At 41.8% G+C, this 20,939-nt stretch overlaps 1 protein-coding gene across 1 annotated transcript; it reads right to left on the minus strand.

Annotated features, from left to right (window-relative positions):
- Positions 1–4,982: 4,982 nt before the first annotated feature.
- Positions 4,983–20,336, minus strand: LOC138267196 (extracellular calcium-sensing receptor-like). The gene is made up of 5 exons (XM_069216047.1): positions 20,169–20,336; positions 18,323–19,156; positions 8,804–9,031; positions 7,116–7,239; positions 4,983–5,911 (listed from the first exon to the last, which is right to left on the minus strand). Exons 1-5 carry the CDS (start codon positions 20,334–20,336, stop codon positions 4,983–4,985), a joined length of 2,283 nt encoding a protein of 760 aa, XP_069072148.1.
- Between the last annotated feature and the right edge of the window lie 603 nt (positions 20,337–20,939).

Consider the following 20,939-nt stretch of genomic DNA (forward strand, 5'->3'; position numbering starts at 1 on the left):
ATAGTGTTTTACTTATTTATTGCAAGACATCCAAGACATATATTTTTGTTGACCCTATATCCAAAGCACTGGTCAAGACTGATATGGATAGAATAGTCACTGCCAGAACCCATGCAGTAATTGCCTATGATATCTGATATCTATGAACTTTATCATAGAGTTGCCCCTGTCACAAGGATGTATTGCACTGGTAGTGGTGATAGGCTATTTTACCAAGATAGGTCAATTTGTTCATTGAAAAAGTTTGCCCATAGCAATGGAATTGGCTCAATTGTTTCTCCATCAGATATTTAAACTTCATGGGATTACTGAAAGAGGATCACAGTTTATTGCTACTCTTTAAGAGCAACAGATGAATATAATTGGGGTCAAACACTTCTCTTCCACTCGTTACCGCTCAAAAACTGATGAACAGGCAGAAGGGCTGAATCTAGTCATCTCGCACTACTTCTGACGGACTGTTAGTCAAACTAGATTAAAAGGACTTCCATGGTAAAATTTGCATATAACAGCTTCATTCATACATCTATAGGAACCACCCCTTTCTTCTGCACTTGTGACATACATCCACACACCTTTCCACCATCTCATTTTCCTATATCTATTGCTGGTCGTTGCTGGCAGTCACTGTAGCATGAACAGTCGGGTGCACTGAAGAATTGTGCCTGTCTGTCATCCCAGGTGGCAGAGCCTTGGCGTGATAAGGCCTGCCCTTGGTAACAAAGAGCCTAAAACTTCTAGATTTCACCTTTGTTCACAGGAGGAGTTGAACTGATGCCGACCACGGGCACAGGACCTGTGGGGGCAACTCTTGGGGATCAGGGACTCACTCCAGCAGAGACCAGCAGGGCTCAGGTAGGTCCAGTTGCAGGGAGGCCTCTGGAGCTTGTCTGTACCTCTAGCTCAGACAGAAGGTCAGCCAACTGATCCTTGAAGTCACTCAGGGTAGCCTGCAATGTAGAAGACAGCTCCAGTCTTCCTTCTCAGAGAAAACGTCTGTCCGATAGCAGCAGGGCAGTCCTTTGGTAGCAGCAGGGTAGTCCTTGGGGGCAAGGCAGTTCTCCATCTGTAATGTCCCAGGCCCAGGAATGTAATGAAGAGTGGTTCTTGAGGTCCAATATTCATATCTAGTGCCCACCTTTGAAGTGGAGGACTACCTCCATATCTGATTCTGGAGTTCTCCCGTACCCTGGGAAGGTTTCAGGAAGTCTAAGGTGAAAAAAACAGGGCTGTCAAGTTCCTTTGTTGGTGCAGGAGACACAGCCCTTTGAAATTCAAGTAGGGCAGGACACAGCTCTGCCCCAGCTATCCTGGCAGGATAGCCCATCTTGAGCAAAACGTGTCCCTTTTGTGTCACTGTCTGGGAGACATACACAAACTCCAAAACCAACCCATTCACAATCATGTGACCCAGGACACTGGAGAACAGTTCAAGTGGTCAGGACCAGAAAATGCCAACTTTCTAAAAGAGGCATTTTCAGAACTGTGCCTTAAAATCTGTCTTCACCCCTAAAGACGATTTGGAATTACAAGTCACTTGAGTGTAACTGTAAACATCATATTAGTACCTGCTCCCAGTCAGAAGTTATCAGTTATTAAATATAATAAGGTATCCACGTGTAAGTCACTGGAAGAGATAGGCCTTACTGTAAAGAAAAACAACTCATGAGTTTTTCACTACCAGGACCTTTAAAACTTAAGCCCACATCTCATACTTTTTAAATACAATGCACCCTGCCCTATGGGCTTTTAGGGCCTACTTTGGAGTGGTCTATACATATTAAAAAGGAAGATATAGCTCTAGCAAAATGTTTATTTTGCCAGGTCCAAATAGCAGTTTAAATACTGCACTACAGGCTGGAGTGGCAGGCCAGAGACATTTTTGAAAAGGTTACTTAAATGGGTGACAACATGTGTGCTGCAGGCCCACTAGTAGCATTTAATTTACAGCCCCTGGACACATGTGGTACCACTTAACAGGGACTTAAAAATACATTAAATGTGCCAATTTGATTTAAGCCAATTGTACCATGATTTAGAGAGAGTACAAGCTCTTATCCTAATGCCAACAAAAATATACTCACCAAGGGAAGGTAAAAATCTGTGAGGCACCCTGCAAAAAGGACTAGGTCCAACAGTAGTTATAAGAATATTCAGCAGTTATTGGCACCATTCCAAACCAGTCTCTAGTGTCTAATAGCTTTCCCCATTTTTCTCCAGTTTCTTATTGGAAGTATTAGCATTCTTTACTTCAGTGAAAACAGATGGACATTTGGCCATATACTCTTTGAGGGACTTTTACCAATCCACAAATCCTGACAAAAAGGCAGAGTACTGTCAGGCTCATACTGTCATACCAAAGTGACAAGATGAATCCCAATCATAATCCTCTTCATACTATGTCTCACACTACTGCAGAAACCAAAAAAGATCTACAAGCCACCCAATTAGAAATTGGGTTTCTGGTTGCCACAGGTATGCGCACTGTCCAAGTAGGAACCACTGTTGATTAACCTTTGCTCACCCCTTAGTAGGTTAGCACAGAGCAGTAAGTCTTAACTTAAGAGGCAATATGTTAAATATTTGTGCAACACTTCAAACAGTAAAACAGTGAAAACACCACATCTGGTTAGAAACTTAGAGCTTAGAGCTTAACTTAATTAACAAACAAGACCAGTTATTAATACAAATGTGTGCAAAATATCATGATTTATATCCATATGTCACTTTATTGAAAATTTTAATGTAAAGCACAGACTTCAAATATTGGCAGTTTATGTGGACATCTCTGCTAGATTGTGCTTAAGATTTAAATATTCTTTATTAGTCTAATTTATGTATATGTATATACGCATGTCACTTTATTGAAAATGTGTATGCAAAGCAGAGACTTCAAACACTGGTGGTTTATGTGGACATCTCTACCATCTTGTGCATAAGATTTAAATATGCTCTATTATTCCAATCTATATTTACTGTTTTAAGACGGACTGCCTTATGTGAACAATATTAAGACAATTGGAATATTAGGACTGTCGATCGTATTAGTTTCACACAACAAGATGGCGAAACCGAAATTTCCAACATTGTAGCTGTAATAACAGACGAAGGACTAATGATGTATATGAGGTAGCAGTGTGGATTTGGGGAGTGTCCAGTAAAAGGCGTCAGCTGAAAAGCGTTGACATTCTGTTTTCCTGGGAGAAGTACATCAAATAAAAATGAAATAACTAAAATTTTTGGCAAGCGGCAGCCTTTATGCTAAACGAATGGTGCTGTGAATTTGCGCTGAGGGTGCAGCTGAGTGGTGAGCCGAACCTCATCAATGTGAAATATATAAATATATGATATGCGGCTGCTAAACCCTGCTAAAGACATCGTCCCCTTGTATTAATGAGCTTAAGGGTTCAGTATTCATGGAAGCCAGATTTACCCTTGGGTTTTGGATCATTACTGGACATGAGGAGAGTGCTTGACAGGTAAGAAGTGGCACATCTTCAGCAGACATTTAAGAAATGACAGAGGTCAAAGATGAGCAGTGTAGGAAAACATGCTCACTGCATGGTCACTACAGCTCAATCTTCACTACATGAGGCTGGCCTTGAAGTGTTTTATTTACGTGTGTCTTAAATTTACATACTATCACATGTACTAAAGCAGCATGCATGGTTGCTACATGCACCATTATTGTATAAACTCATCATATTATTTGGTCAATTTTCAATGCAAATATTATGTATCTAATGGACAATTCCACAGTGTAGATGTCTCAATATTGGATTGGACTCCTAAAGGTTGGACTATTTGGACTTGCCTTCTAATGCAACTAAGCGGTTGTCAAGATTTGTTATTGAAGAACATGGGATACTGGTGGCACATTTCCCATTGGACTTAAGCATCCCTTGTTTTAAGTCTATGCATATAACTATACATTGGCTGACGTAATCAAGAGGTGACCTAGTGCTACATACATCTTGCAATAAAATATAAATGCTTAAATACCCTTTGTACTTTGGAAGCTGAATGATTCCAAAATCTGTATTCAAATCCTTACAGTGCCTTTCCCAATTGCCCAAAATTCTGGCATGTTCCTTAACACTAGTATATGGCTGGGGCCAGCAATCAGAGTCTCAAAATCTGGGTAATCCAACCTCATCTTGCAAGCATCCATATACAGTGTATATTGTTTATGCAAATAAATATCTAATACAACAGCCCACTAAACATTGTACATTCGCCAAGGTATTATAGAATCAATTGTTTCATCGCACAGGTTTCTTCGGCCTCTTCAACCATATAGTTACCACTCCTTAGAGACACATAGCCATAGCCTATCAGGTATGAGCCCTAATAATACTGTTTTTAATTCATGCACAGCATCTTCACAACTTATCACTTAGCATATGTACAAACGAATCTCTATACAAACCATGATATAAGCCTGTACAAAATACTTCCAATTTACAAACTTCACATTGTAGTGCTGACAAAAGGTTTTGTCATGGCATGCTTGCCTCCTAATTACTTTAAAACACCTTGTTCCCCATTCGGATTCCACTCTTTTATAATTGATATTTCTATGTATGACCCGTTTGTGGCTTCTGTCTAATTTCTGGAACAAATGCCTATATTCCTAAGTAAATATAAAAACACGCAGATCCAGATGAGAAAGAGAATTATTGAGAGATGGATGCAATTATTTAGTATTGACTGTCTTTTTATTTAAATACCATTCCGGTCCTCATTGATACCTATGTGTCAAGTCTGAAATTGACCCATTCACACCTAAAGGCCATGAAAATGGCTATAGCTGTGAGGTTGAAAAACAAATATCCAAATATTACAGCAATTGGTATGTCCTATGGTGATGGGAGGATCTCAACTTATAGTGTAGCCTTTGCAGGATAAAATAACATAAAAATGAGTCAAGCATGCATTGATGACAGATCTCTTTGGAATGAGGAAGCCATTTTTTATTATTTTTAAACATTCTTTATCTTTTTATTTCTAGAGGTTCCTTTCCCTAGTAGGTGTCTTCTAGTGTTCAGATCTGGTCTCAGTAATATAATGTAACACTTTGGGAAAAATATACAGGAAAGCAGCCCAGCGCTTGATGATATGATTGCAAAGACCTCCACGGCCACCACATATTTCCCTTGTGTACTGATATACCCTGGGATAAAAGACAGCCACACACTGAGGAAGACAATCATACTGAATGTGATCCATTTGGCCTCATTGAAGCAGTCAGGCAAGGTTCGTGCTAGGAAAGCCACCAAGAAGCTTACACATGCCAACAGCCCCAGGTATCCAATCATGCACCACAAGGCAGTCTCTGAACATTCATTGCACTGGAAGATGATTGTCTCAGTCTTCATCTTCATGTTCTTTTCTGAAAATGGAGGGCACAGCAGGAGCCAGGTGATGCAGATAAGAACTTGAAGAAGTGTGGAGCCCAAGACAGTAACCACTGGAACATGAGGACCTAGCCATCGCCTCATATTACAGCCGGGCTTTGTGGCTTTGAACGCAATTATCACCATGATGGTTTTAGCCAAAACACAAGATATGCACAGGGCAAATATGATGCCAAAGGCAGGCTGGCGGAGTAAGCAGGTGATTGTCTGAGGTTGCCCAATGAAGAGAAAAGAACAGAGAAAACTCAGTAGCAAAGCTCCCAAGACAAGGTAGGTAAGCTCACGGTTGTTGGCCTTGACAACAGGAGTATTTGCATACTTAATGAAAATGACCAGAATGGCAATTGTTTTGAATGAATATCCTATGGCTACAGAGGACAACATAATCCCAAGAAGCTCCAGATACAACAGAAATTCAATATTCTTTGGAATGCATGTGTTTCTTCCCTCATTGGACCACTGGTCTTCTGGACATGGCCAACACTTACTTGATCCTGAAAAAAAGTGGAAGTCCTTTAAAATAGATTCAAACACATTTTCAATATAATAAATTTTTGTATGTGTGTTTGATGGTGCTACAATCATATTTTGTTTTTGTGTTTAGGGCACATAAGAATAACATTCCCATTACTTGCTAATACCTTCACTACTGGAGTGTTTGCCTAACCAATGTTGGACACTTTTCACAATGTTTGCATTGATCTTAGGTAGGCATGCCTGGGACATTTGCTAAGACACGTGGGATACTTTTCTTGACCTTCATTGTACTCATCTTAAGGGCAAAAGGAGGTGTAGAATCTGAATGCAAAGTATCCGCATGGAATTGTCTATCTTATGAAGTCATTTGGAAAAGATGGCTGGTTGTCCTAGGGAATCCTGCCCTTCATGGTCCCTTAAATTCCAAAGCAACTGTTGACACAACTTCAGGGCTTTAGGTGATAATTATGTTGTATCCATCCTGCACATTTGTAACTGAAATGTGCTCTTTCCTACTAGCTTTCTTCATATCTTATTGATGAGTGGTGTAGAAAAAAGACTACTTTGAAACTGTATGATGGAAACTTTTAAGTCAGGCATTTCACCTCTGGGCCAATATGTCTCTAATGTAGTGATCTAATTATACGTTTCAGGTCAACATTCATAAGACTGTTGCTGTTCAATATACTCCATTAAGGCGACTGGCTTGAAATCATTGATAATGGCTCGCAATGTTTGCAAATATTGTATTGACAGGATACCTTTTAGGTATTCTGAAAAGAAAACTAATTTAAATAGGTCCATAGAGACGTGCAACCACGTTTAACCTCTGATTATTGTATACCTTGTTTCTATAACCTATGGGAACATTTTAGTGTCAGAAAGCAGACCTAGGTAGTGTTGGACATATCGGCACTAGCAAAAATTTAAGGGCAAATGTAGATTTGTGAAATCACTCATTTTCACATTTGGATGTTGCAGGAGGAGTATGTCAGCAACAAAGTCAAAGTAGTCTCTGTCTCAAACATACTTAAGCTCCGCCCACATGTAAATCAGTTGGGGTGTTAAATTGGCTGTGAGGGTACTCAGTTGTACTTGTGATGAATACACTGTTCGTCAAACTCTAAGCCAGCCCCCACCATTCCAAAATCACTCTTGCATGTTATGCCCAAAATACCCATTCCAGAAATAATTTCCTGCATGAGATAGGTATTTCCCTACCCGTTTCATTTGAAATTTCTCCTTCAGAACATCGGATGCAGTCAAAGCAGCAAGCCGGCCGCCCATCCTGGGCCGCTTTCCTGTAGCCAGGAGCACAGCTCTCACTGCACACCGACTGGGGGACCTTTGGTTGGGGATTAGGAAAACAACAACGTTGTCAAAAGAATAAGAAAAGGAGTTGCAAATAATTAGATACCACATAAAGTATGCAATCACCTTGGAAGAAATAACATGGCATTATTTTTAAATTACAAAAAATAATCAAATATGAATGCTTATGGAGAGCAGGCAAGCTAATGTTATGGGGGAATTAAAGAGCTATCAATGTACATGCAGGAACTAGCGTTTAATGATTGACAACTGGGTGTTTACTAAGATTGAAGCTGCACATAATGAACTCACTGCTGGTTTTTGTTTATCTTATTTGTTCTTTTATATTTACTACTTTCACATTTTCTGTTTTGGAAACAATAGCAATCCTTTTCTTTATAAATATTCAGTTACAAGTTTTAAAGAAATACACACTCAGAACATGTAGATAAAGACATGATGGCAGCACTAACCTTCCAGTGGTTGTGCCCCCCTTGTGTGTATCTAAGCCTATGGTGATCAGAGCCATGTTTGAGCAGGTAGTTTAAGATGACTAGAAAATTGTCAGGACCTTAGGCCTTAGCCAAAATGAGTCAACAGGGTTTGTTTATCCATGCATGGGGAGGTCAATAAAATTTCATGTTGGTTAGTTATGCTTGGTATTAAACATTGTAAGGGGAAAAAGTGGCACATTTCCTCTGATACACTATTCTTGTCAACTGAATGATTGAGAACTAGGCTACGTACCTGATCCTGTAATACTGACTATAATGAAGATATGAACTGTATCACCCACAATGCATAAAGATCCTATGGTAGGCCTCTGGCTCTGTTCAGTCTTGCAGATCCTTTCGCCAAGCAGCATATACGAAAGTAATAGATTTAAGATTTTATGTAGTTGGGGATTTCACATTCAACCTTTCAGATGCTGTGGTCATGCAGCTGGAAATTGCAGTTCAACGTGCATTGTGTTGCGGAATATGTACTTTTCTGAGGCTTCCCGGGCCAGAGGGAGAACCCATTCAGACCCAAGACTTGAGGTAGGAAGGTTTATGAACTTAAAAAAACACCACAGAACAAAAATAAGAGAAATCTCTTAGAGAATGTAAAATTAGGGAATGGGAGATGGACAGAAAGAAATACTGATGTGATCCCCACAAGGAGGATATTAGGAGTGACAGACACCCTAATGCAGATAGTTGCCTATGTCAAACAAAATTACTGATTGCTCATGCATTAAATTTTCCGGAGCATCTGTCATGTCAAAAAAAGACAGACTCATTAAAATATCCATCTGTACATGTAGCAAAACTGGCAGCTTTAACCAGAAAAGATATTGTACCTTGTGGACCTAGCACATTTTACATGCCTGTTGAGAACAATGAGGCCCAGACGAGCTCAGTTGATTCACATCATATCATCAACACAAGCACGCTTGAATTCATGGGTTCCTATTGGATTACATTATCCTTGGTGCACAGTGGCTTACTTTAACCATGTATTTCTTGTTGAAGACCAGTTAAGGAGGGAGGACCCAATTATATGTGGAGACTTCAGTTACCACCATGATAAAATTAAAAACAAGGCCTGTACTGTACCTCTGCTGTTGGCATGCCCCACTGAATAGCACTGTCGTTGACGTACATGTCATGCCCCTTGGACACTGCAGACATTATACTTCCAATCTTTACATATTTTATGGCACCATCAGAATGTCCCTGCCAGTTGATAATGTCATATCTATCTGGGGGGTTCCCCTGGTGGTCGAAAAACATCTCCTCACCATCTTTGTTGTTGAATCGTACGCTCTTTATGTAGTGCAGGACCTGAAGAGGTGAACATAAGTCATTAGCTTCCCATCTATAGGCAATTACCAAAGCACGGCAACGCTTCCCCAATGGTGCATGGATAAAACCAATGTGACGGCACATGCCGCAGAGCATAACTACATTCAAATGAAATACATATAGGAATTGACATGATATGACATTTGACCACGAAGACAACACATGAAGCAACATCCCACAGCATTTAGTCCAGATAAAAACAATGAAAATTGATAAAAATCCTACAAGCTAGCAGATCAGATTAAAGAGAGCCACAGGAGTCAGAAACAACAGCAATGGGTCGCATATTGACACAAGGATGACCTCCCTGCATCCTTACCTAATGTCTCTCTTCCTCAGTTCTTAGTCAACAATTGTTTGCTGGGTCCAAAGGAAGACGATAGTGCAGACATTCACCTATATCTTTAGTATGGAGAGTACTGTAGACTAAAGACTAAATACTCAGCCCATCCTTAAACTGATAATTTCTGAGGACAAGGGTTGCCACAGAAACTCCATGGTTTGCAATTGCAACTCCTGTTGAGAGTTAATACTGCACCGGTGTACAGGTATGCATTTTCTCAACTTTTATTATTCATGTTTCTGTTTCATTGGATTGCTCTTTTGAGATTACAGTTGTACTTTTGTGTGCAAACAGCACAGTAAAACTTGCCACTGTTAGCAGATGCTTTTATCTTGTATATGCCTAGCAGCAGTGACTGGACATCCACCCTTAAAGTAGCCCTAAAACTGTCCTGAAATTGTTATCAAAGTATACAAAAAATAATGGATGGTATGCCTGAAATAATCTCAATCACTGCTAATTACTCAGGGCCCCATCCTAATCCGCTATGATTTTAGACATCTTGCAACCTCAGTTTGGATCCCACCATTTGCATATATCTTGACCTTGCTCCCATGGGAACACTCCAGCCCAAACTGCTAGACCTGGTCTTCCATGAACCAGAACACAAGTAACCCAGGACCAGTTGCACCTTAGTATAGGGATCATCAGACAGTTACATCTTGGTCCCAGTGACACAGTGTGCACGGGACCTATGTCTGGGCATACTAGTTCCACTTAGGTCGACACACTAAAGTATACAAAAAAGTGATGGGTGGAATGATTGAATTAATCTCAGCCGCTTGTAATTATATGGGATCACATTCCAATCTATTGTTAGTTTACACACCATGCAACCTAAGCTTGTACCCAGCCATATGCAAATCAGTCTTCACCCTGCTCTAATGAGAACGGTCCAGCTTGACCTCTAGGCCAGGCCAGGCCCTCCCTGAATAAGAACACAAGCAACCCAGGACTGGTTTCAACCTAGCTAGGGCTCATCAGCCAGGCATAGCTTGTCTAAGGGGCATTTGTTTATCTGTCAGCCCCTTATGGGATCACTCTAGTGTACTATACATTTGAATGTATTATCTTATGGACCTACTTGTTTTGTTCCATTGGAGTGCATTATATGATGTACATGTTGACAGCAAACACGCAGAGGATGAGGATATTTGTCACCCCTTGACGCATGTACTCATTCCTATTATGGCTCCCGTATTGTCTGATGAGCATCACAGAGCCTTAGTTATTACATTTTTTTTGTAATGTCTGATCCGCAAACCATTTGAAAAGCCCATTCTGTTGTCCAGTCATATTTGAGCAAGATCACAGATATCAATCATGTGCAATGTCAAGCATGTTCATTAATCTGATTTGATTCCATATACAAAATGATGTCTAAGAACTCTTTAAAGTAAAACTAATGATATAGATGGACATGTGTAGTCAATAAACATTGTATTATATTTCTAATAACTCAAAAACTGCTGGACTAGACTTATTGCATTTTTTTAAAGTCAAAATTAACTTGAGGCTGTCAGGTACACCTGTCATAAACTGAATCCCGCAAAAAACTCCCTTCAACAGTGTGTATCAAATTTTGAATAAAAAAAGAGACTTAAATGGGAAACGTTGTTGGAAAATCTGTGCAAATGTTAGATAGGGTGTACAGTGATTAAAAAGTAGGACATATGTACCTATGTTTTACAAGTCCTGGGAGTGAAAATCTCCAAATTTTCACTATGTCAAGGCTGGGTCTCCCACAGAAAAACACTGGGTTACATTATAACACCCTGTAATACATAACTTCACTTTCAGACTAGCTAGAAAAATGATTCAAGGACTTGGTTCAGTGGCATTATAAAATCAAGCGTAATGATCAAGTGGGATTTTATAATTACTATTTTGGGAATGCCACTTTTAGAAAGTTGTCACTTTCCTGCTTAATCCAAATGTGTCTCTTTGCTAATGTTCAGTGTCACCTGACCGCTAATGGCTCACCTGTGGTGAGGTGTGTATTGCTCCCATACGGGACAAAGGGCTTGTGTGTGAGGAGATTCTTTTCCCACCGGCAGGATGTCTATCTGGGCTGTGCCCAGGAACCTAATCAAACTTAATTTGGTACCTATCCTGTCAAAGGCAGCTGTAACTAACACTTGAGCCTGCCCCCTTTATTGCCATGCTAGCCAACCAAGCAACAATTCCAGTGTGAGAGGGCCTGCCCCAGAACCGGTATTGCGTGACCATGAAGGAGGTTTGCCTGTTATCAGAACCACACCTCTGGGTGGGCAGAAGGAGCACTGCACAAGGGAAGAAAGGTCGTGTCCTGTTGTTCTTAGATAGCGAGGGGCATTGTGTGATATTTTACAGCACAACATACATAATGTGCTGCAAAAGTGGGCAAATGCACCCCTGATAACTAACTTTTACCCCACTAGGGATTGGGAGGGGGGTTAGGGAGTGACTGGGAGTTTCATCCACCCACAATTTGGCACTGGGCATGAATGTTCCATCCTCAGTACTCCCTTCATAATATGATTCACATTTGGACCAGTGGAGGAGAGAAGAAGTACTGCACTTGCTGTTTAACCTGTGGAGAGAGACCCCAAAGGCTGAACCTGCTCCCTCATGCACCCAGGACTGAGAAGTGGACTCCAACACTCCAAGAGTCGGTTGGATGACCTCCTGTTAAGCTATAGGGGCACAAAAGGTGGAAGAAGTTCACTTTCCCAGCTGACTAGTTCCAACTGGATCTGCCCTGGACCCCGCTAGTGTTTTTTCCTGAAGTAGTGTCCCTAAGGTCTTGTTGCCCCAGGAAAAGTGTCAAATTGTAGTCCTCCTGCCTAACCCTAAAAGCTGGGGCTCAGAAATGTTTTTAAAGATTTTTGCCCGGAGAACTGATGGAAGACTGGGATCAATCTGTTAAGACAATCTGACGAAGGTGTATTGCTACTGAGCCAAAAATTCAAGTTGTTCCCACTTGAAGCTTTTCCACAGTAGCAAATCTGGTTCAGTGATTTATCCCAGAGAAGGTATCTGGCCTTGTGGAACTCTGTTTGGCTACAACTTGCAGCCATGCCCTGCTGGAGGGATTGGAACACCAAAAAAGTGGAAACGTTTAAAGGTAGAACTCCGCACAGAGCGAAGACACCAAGAGTATCCAGCCAATCAGAATTTCTGTGGTGTTGATTTTGAATTTCTTACTCTCTGAGCTGAGCTGCCAAAGTCATTGTCTTCACCGGACTTTGTCCAACAGCTACCCAGCCTTGTGAAAAACATGTTGGCCACAGCCTGCTGCCATGCACCTCTAAGACTTCCATTTCAGAGACTTAGGGTCAGATATATAATCTGGCAGATGGCTGACTTCTCCACCATGGCAATGGAGAAAATTATCCTGGCAGAGGTACCATCCGCCATACTTAAAACTGATCCCCAAGCAGGTGGTCATTTCTTGAAGCATTTCCAGGAACCACCAATTCACCCTAAATGCTTTTTGCAGTTTGGTGCAGGACTCCGTGAACATGATGGAGAACAGCTCTAAGCTGTTTTCTTTATTATTTTCAAAAAGAAAATCCTAAAACAGGATTTCCTTTTTATGTCCACACTTGGGGCTTTGTGAATTTTGGCACTAAAACGTAAGCTAAGCTTTAAAAAAATCATAACTCTGGTTCCCCTTATATGATTTTTGTTGTTTTGTGCTCATTTTGTTAATTCAAATATTCTTTATTTTCATAAATTGGAGTCCAAATTTTATTGTTTTGTCATTTTTACCTGTTGTCTCCTAAGTTAAGCATATCTACTCTGTTCTATAGCTAGCAACCATTGAGCTCAGGTTTAAATTATTGAGACCAAACTGGACCTGGTGCGGAAATTATGACATTATTACTTGGTGGGACTCACATCATCCCCAACAGATAGTACACATTATCACACCTATCTAGTATGCCTATATCTATTAGATGTTCACAAACCGTGGTCAAGTCTGCTTTACGCACAAGTGGACACAAAATAAACACTCATTTATGCACATCTCTTGGAGGCCTGTGAGGAAAAACTGAAAAACAAAACGGCACTTGCTGTCAGGTCTCTCATTGCAGCCCAGGCCACAACAAAAGAATTAAAAAAGTCCACCCTAGCCTTACCCAAAGGCCTGAGTGCAATATTCGAATCCTCTCCACTCTTGACAACTGTCCTACATCCTGCTACTCTTAAATCTACCACCTTCCACCTTGTCCAAGGCCAGGGGATTTTGCCCCGCACACATGACATTTCACCATTCTTCAGTGCCTACTAACCAGCATTGCCAGAGTACCAGGGTGGGTGCTGGTGCTGCTTCCTCCCTCCCCTGACCATGGTCAAGTGTTAGAAGGGATCTATGGTCTTTTTACATACATTTTCATCCCAGACTTGCCTAAGCACCTGGGATGTTTTAGGTTATTCCACCTTAAATCATCCCCAAAAGGCAGTAAGGGTTGAGGATGCATTACTATTTCAGTCCATCTCCTGGCCTTCCCGATGAGCCGGGAGGATTCTGTCCAATCTTCCTGTTTCAATGTGGATTTGTGGACTGGATACTGTGACAACTGTCAGCTGGTCTGGTAGTCCCTCTCCCACCAAAGCATGCATACAAAGGAAGACCAATACATCTTTAAGTGCACCAGTGTCCTGTTGTTTAAATGACAAGTATCCGATTAAAAAATCCAAGACCGATGATGAGACAGGGAGCTGCAATTATTTCTTCAAAATTGCAGCTGATTACACCAAGCTGGTCAACAAATGATGATTATGTTTACTTTGAATGCAGTAGTGGCCAAACTGCAGTGATGTGCGATGGGATAGAAGGGGGATTAGCAAAGGAGTAAGAGTATTTTTGAGTAATTAACGAGGAGGATAATCCCCCTCATTTACAGTTGGTGCACATATGCGGTCAGTGCATGGTGTGGGAGAGAAGTTTGCAACATCAGTGTGGTAGAGTAATTAGGATCAATCTAAGTCTCTGTGATGGCTTTAAAGTGTAACAGGGTGTTGTGAGAGTTGAAATCCTCAATGACAGTGGAATTCTTCATAGAAACGATGTGGGCATTCCAACCATTCCAACCACAGAGTACTATCTAAATTACTGGTAGTGTCCTTGTATACTAGCTCACTGGGTTTTTGAGGAATTAATGTGAACTATGTTTGCTTGTACAAAAGACTCTGATTACTAATTAGGCAGAACTTGTTGCAGAGATCCCCAGCAGCTGGAATTACCGATATAGGCCAGTATCACTGAATACATGTTGGACTTCAAGGAATGGAGGATTACTTTGAGGACCCTGAATTACTTGTGGAATCCTAAAAGGAATGCCTTATTCCAGGGAGTTCAATGTCCCTGTTAACTACCTGCTTTGATTAAGTTGCAAAGCAAAGCAGTGGACAAAGGTAGAGGAATGTGGTAGGGAACGTAGTGGAAGGAGAGGGATGATTAGTTTTGGCAGGGGAGCTTTGCATGCCTCACCCTCTCCACAAAAACTTGGCATGGACCAGAGGTTATAACTTAGCTGCTATTGCAGGAAAAGTCTCATTCTATTTTACCAGCTGGAATTTCCAGCTAGTAAGTTCAGGACAACTCCTAAGGAGGGTCAATGCCCTGATGGAGGACCTTGCTTCGTGCACCACTCCGTTATGCTGTGTTATGCAGATTTTTAGAGCACACTTTCACTTGGGAGAGAATCCTGGTGCTGTACAAATGTAAGCCTAGGCACACCTAGGGCCTAGTGGGACTCCTCAAAAAGCCAGGTCTTCAGCTTCTTGTGGAATTCAAGAATTGAGGAGGCTCCTTTGAGTAGTGGCAGGTCATTCCATGATGTAGGAGAAGACTCGACCACATGATCTGATTTTCCGTATGCATGGGAGTTGTGCAAGCAGGAGTTACAATCATGTTCATCTTAAATGTTTCTGAAGTTGTTGGTCCGTGTGCATTTTTCTGGAAGGCTAAGTGGAAGAGGGCTACATGTGTGACTGCTTTCTTAGGATTACCAGTTTTTCTTTAGTCAAATCTGGCATTTTGCTAGATCATATCTTGTTTTGGGTGCTATTTGTAAGTTAAGTTACTAATTAATTCTAGTGGGGCTGTTGAAAACCAATATAATAATACAGCACAAGAGCTCGATACTCCTTTCTTTGGTCGTCTTCGAGTCTTTCCTATCTTGGGGTTGAATTGGCGACGTCAGCTGCAAAAACTGCAAGCTTGAACTACACGAAGCTGGTCCGCGATATATAGCGGGACCTGGAGATGTGGGGGAGACACAAGCTGTCTTGGCTGGGCAGGGTGGCTGCGGTCAAGATGACAATCTTGCCAAGGATACTGTATATGTTTCAAGCGCTCCCATTATCCCCACCGCCCCGGACGATCGCCACTTTTCAATCGGCGATCCTGAGATTTATATGGGAGGGTCGGCTGGCACGTCTCCCGCGACAGGTTTTATATCGCCATAAGAGCAAGGGAGGACTGGCGATTCCGGGTCTTTTTAGATATTTCTAGGCAACGCAGCTGCGCTTCCTTTTGGAGTGGAGCCTCCCACTCACGGAGAAACATTGGTGTTTTATGGATCAGGCGGTGGCGGGCTCTCATATATGGAAGGAGCCTTGGCTCCTGCGTTGGCACAGGGCTAGAGGTCTTTATTCTTCCCCGATCACGGGAACAACGTTACACGTATGGGATGCAGTGGCTTGCCGTTTAGGGCTGACGACTTTCCCGTCCCCGATGACCCCCATAGGCGTGAATCCTGACTTTGAGCCTGGGCTCTGTCTGGAGGGCCTGAGACGTTGGTACGACGGGGGCTGCAGGAGGATAGGAAGTCTTTTTGATGAACAGGGGGTGTTGACCTTTGACCAGATGAGGGAGGCCTATGGCCTGTTGGAAGCAGATAGGCTGATGTATTATCAGGTTCGGCACTGGGCTCTCCTACCGGCGAACAGAGCATTAATAGATAGTCCTCTTACGCCATTTGAGAAATTGCTGTTCCTAAAGAAGGACGATAAAAGAGTTATCTCAGAACTTTATCGGCTTCTGCAGGGGGAGAAGCGCCCGCCTAAGTCAAAGGGACAGTTGAGATGGGAGAGGGAGCTGGAGAGAGAATTTACAGATGAGGAATGGGACAGTATATTCTATAGAATACACCACACAGCATACAATACAGCAGGGACAGAGGCATCATATAAAGTTGCTACCCCAGCACGGATACATGCATGGGACCATAATAAGTCAGATCTTTGCTGGAAGGGGTGTGGAGCTACAGGCACACTTGTGCATTTTCTTTGGCATTGCATCAAGCTACATCGCTACTGGGAAAACATTATAGATGATATTGATACAGTGTTTCAGGTTGAGATTCTTAGATTCCCATCGTATATTTTGTTGGGGCTACCCAACCCCCTTTCCTTTCTTTTAAGATCTCTAAAAGGGAGGCAGATGGCCCTGGCACTTAACGCAGCGCTGCAGCTGATTCTAGCTCTCTGGGGTACAGATAGGGTTCCGACGCGTGGCTCATGGCTTCAGAAGCTGTAGTTTATTCTTGCCATGGAGAAACTCACGTTAGCCTCTCAGCAGCGGATAGGTGATTTGAGTGAGATGTGGAAGCCGTTCCTTCAGATCCTTTCTGCAGAATTCGCTGAGTTGACATGCCCGACTTACCTGAGAGTTCTGAGGGTGATTTGAATTTCTGGTCAGAGTGCTGTGGGGAGGGGTTGCTGGGGGGGGGTGAGTTTGGACGAGGCAGGGGATAGAGGACTGGAGAGGCAGGATGACAGGATGATGATATGATCTTTCGGGGGAGGCAGTGTTGGTGTGTTTTCATGTACATGTTTGTGTGGTTCTCATCTGTGGGACTAACAGCCTGAAAGACTATTGGGCGTTGCCAGTCGGCTAAATGGTTCTGCAGGCAGAGGATTGGCTGGGAGGTCCCTTTGGGCATGACATTTGGATTTATGGGAGGGACTTTTGCCCGCAGATTTGGAATTGTTGCTGTGCTGATACATTTTATTCCATGTCCTGCGATGAGCTGTATTTTGTATGTTTATATTTTCAAAACAATGAACAGATTTGATCCATAATAATACAGCACACAGAATTACTGAGACTTCATGATAAGTTATTACTGCATCATTCTAAGTTGAGGAGAACACAGTGCGGCATAAAGTAGTATTGAAGATTTCACACTTGATTGACGCATGTTTTGCCTCTATTGGATATCTTTTCACCACACAACTTTCACAAAGGATGTGAATGGTGAAATGTGCCTGGCGGAAGCAACTCAAGCATGCATTAATTTCTCAATCCTTGCTATCCCCGTGGAGGTGCCAATGCAAGTTTGTGTCCAAATTGGGATTACCAAAGGACTCCTAAGTGGCATTGAGTTGAGATGCCCCACAAGATACTATTCAGCGTTTCTGGTTGGTGGAGGTGTCTGACAGATATTGGAGTATTATACTTTGCTATCTTAAGTGAAATGCTTCAAAATATATAATACCTGTGGGATGACTTTGATATTTCATACACGGCATGGCTGTATCACAGATCTCTACTTCCAAAGAGACAGCAACTATCGGTGAAACAGCCACATTAATCCTACTGTTAAGTCTGTAGTAAACCCAAACTCCATGATGTAACAATTATCAAATGGCATACTTTTTTGCTTGGGTAAAGGCTGGGAATTATTGGCGTGTAGCTAATGACAGGAAAAAAGTAAAAACTATTTTGCTAGTGAGATAACAGTTTATCCTACTACTTCAAGATAATTATAGAGAGTACTCTGCAGCTTCTACCTATCTGCTGCAATCCTTTTCCCTGGTTGCAACTGGCAGGAGATATCGACGAATGAGTGGCACCAACTCTAGCATTAATCATGAGTCAATGTTGTATCCCCCAATATAGCATAAATCCACTAATCATTGAGCAACCTCACCTCCCATGGTCTAACTTTCTGGATGTCAGTGCAGGTGTCATTGATGAAAGGGCCATACCCTGGTGCACATGACTTCATGGCTTTCAGGGCATGTGCCACTGCATAAACTGCATTATAAACAGCATAGCTGATTCGAAGGTCAGGTCCACCAAAATAAGGGTCACTGAATTTCTTCAAGTCCTCATGCCCCGTGCACAAGCTTTGAGGGACCTGGTATAGGATTGTGCTGTTGATTTCAAGACTGGGCCACTGGCACGCAAAGGTGTATTCCCAAAATCTTTTAATAAATGGATCATTTGGAAAGACAGAAGGTTGAAGTCTGAAAAGAAACTCTCTGAATCCTGGCATTTCACCTTTTTGGATGGCAAACCCAACAGTGCCTCTCAATATTGTTGAAATGTCCTCAGCAGAAACAATGGAAGCAGTTGACCAACCCTCTGAGGCCACCCATATTTTTCTGCTTGCATTCAGTCTGTATAATCTCTCAATCACCGGCCATAAATAAGGATCAGAGGAAAATACCAGGATGACATTTGCAGTAGACTTCATGACCTTGTCAACAACACGTCCTATTTGGGTGTTCTGCGCAATGAGCGGGATGGTTTCATGGAATGCAATGCAGATCCCAGACTTAGATAGTTCCTCTTTCAAAATCTGAGAACCAAGCTGGCCATAGTCATTCTCCGTAGACAGGAGTCCCACCCAAGTCCACCCAAAGTGAACCACAAGCCGGGCGATGCTCCGAGCCTGAAAGTCATCACTAGGAATGGTTCTGAAGAACGAAGGGAACTGGAGCCTGTCACTGAGGAGGGTGCTGGATGCAAAGTAACTGATCTGTAAATAAGAAAACATATTAGGGTGACTGTATATGAGGAGCAGTGTGCAGAGTGTTTTTAATATCAGAAAAATAGTAATGTAAGAAGATGGCAAGTAAGTCGACAGTGAACCCGATATAGAAAAAGCCTGTCATGACAATCCTTGCAAATACTATGCTAAAGGTAAATCAAGTTGTAATAATGCATTCATGGGTTGATATAATAAGATAGACTTGTTTGGCAATGTCAAAGCAATTGAATGACTATTTCATTACTTTTTAAGGATCAGTTAATCAGAGGGACATAGCCAGATTAACGATAATATTAGTAGGTGTTAATGATATTGACAAGTATAATGCCTGGTCGAATTATGTTATCTATTCTAACATATTCTTAGAAATTCTACATTGTAGACATCATAGAATCACTCATAAGGTTCATCTAGAATAGCCTTCCATCAGGATAACAATTCCTTTGTGACTAATGTTTTACATGCAGGCTGAGGTCCCCTGGATGTTATACTCAATTTGAGGTTTGTTTTTTTATTGATATCTGTGCTTTCTATTGGCATTGCAATTACCCAGGAAACCCTTAACAATTATGTTTAAAGATTTGGGTCTCTCTGTATTTAATCAAAAACAATATCCTTAGTGGGATTAAGAAGAATACATGCGATTTCTATATACATGATATTTCAGCCCCAAAATGACCACAAAAATGAGCTGGACGTAAATCGTTAGATTTTCACTGGAAAGCCGAGCAAAGGATGGAAAAAATGAATACTCCTTTTTAGTCAAAGAGAACTTTACTTTCCATCATCGAATCCTGAAAGGAAAGGTCTCCTGCTTTAACTTTATGGCAATTTATAATTTTTACTAACACAACAAAGGCAAATGTGCACAAATGTGCTAGCCATTAATGTGTAGTCAGCAAAGAAACTTGAACATTCCTTCAATGGTCTAAAAGCCCAGTGCACTCGATTGTCTCCAATGGAGCTCCCAACATTCCAATGTTCTAATAATAATTCATACCTGGGGATACCTGTAAAGTCCAAGCCACCTAGCTATAGCTATAGACTCTGTTGATCCAGAATCTGCAATGACAGCTGCAAGTGGGGAACTGTTATGGCAGCCATAATTTGGGAATCCCACGCTTCCTCCTGCCAAGAGCCAGATGACTGCCTTGAGGGACCGTGCCATTGACAGGCATGAGTCATAAATCCGAAAACCCAAGGTGATGTTGGGAAGGAAACCTTGGTCTTGATTGATTTCATCCACTGCAAAATCTATGCCTCGGGCCCAATGGTAAGACCGTAGGTTAAAGCTGCAAGTAAAAGCCGCATGTTACCAGCTCTGGATGTAGCATTGGGGATAAGCATTAAACAAACTATAAATATCTTAGCCAAGAGAATAGGTTAATATGCAGTTGATGGTACCCTGGTCCCATTTTAACCTCTGCACTCTGCATGTCTTCACCTGCACTACGCGACACCACAGGTATGCACCTGCGGTATTGAGGTCCTGCATTGAATGTTCATAGATTTTATATTGCTGTGACTAGTCCCTGCACTTCTTCCATGGAAGAAGACTTACTTGTCATGTTTCACCTAATAAAATACACTTAAGAGAAAGGAAAACCCTCTCCCAGCACCTCAAGGTTAGGCCCCGATCACCAGTGGCCAGGATGGGGAAGAACTATTGACTGTACACAATAAATACCCATACCATGGGCTAAGGTGTGTACTGGATGTGGTAAACTCAGCTGCTCATATATGAACATGTGAAACTGCTTGAAAAGTCTGG

The sequence above is a fragment of the Pleurodeles waltl genome, chromosome 12 (genome assembly GCF_031143425.1).
Source record: "Pleurodeles waltl isolate 20211129_DDA chromosome 12, aPleWal1.hap1.20221129, whole genome shotgun sequence".
Classification (NCBI taxonomy): Eukaryota; Metazoa; Chordata; class Amphibia; order Caudata; family Salamandridae; genus Pleurodeles; species Pleurodeles waltl.

Bases quoted from the DNA above. Each gene is read 5' to 3' on its own strand.
- LOC138267196 (XM_069216047.1), bottom strand. From the start codon at position 20,336: ATGGCACGGTCCCTCAAGGCAGTCATCTGGCTCTTGGCAGGAGGAAGC. The intron at 9,032-18,322 runs GTGAGGTTGCTC...TCACCTCTTCAG, and splicing joins AGAAAGTTAGACCATGGGAG to GTCCTGCACTACATAAAGAG. The intron at 5,912-7,115 runs GTAGGGAAATAC...ACTTTTTTTCAG, and splicing joins AGAAATTTCAAATGAAACGG to GATCAAGTAAGTGTTGGCCA.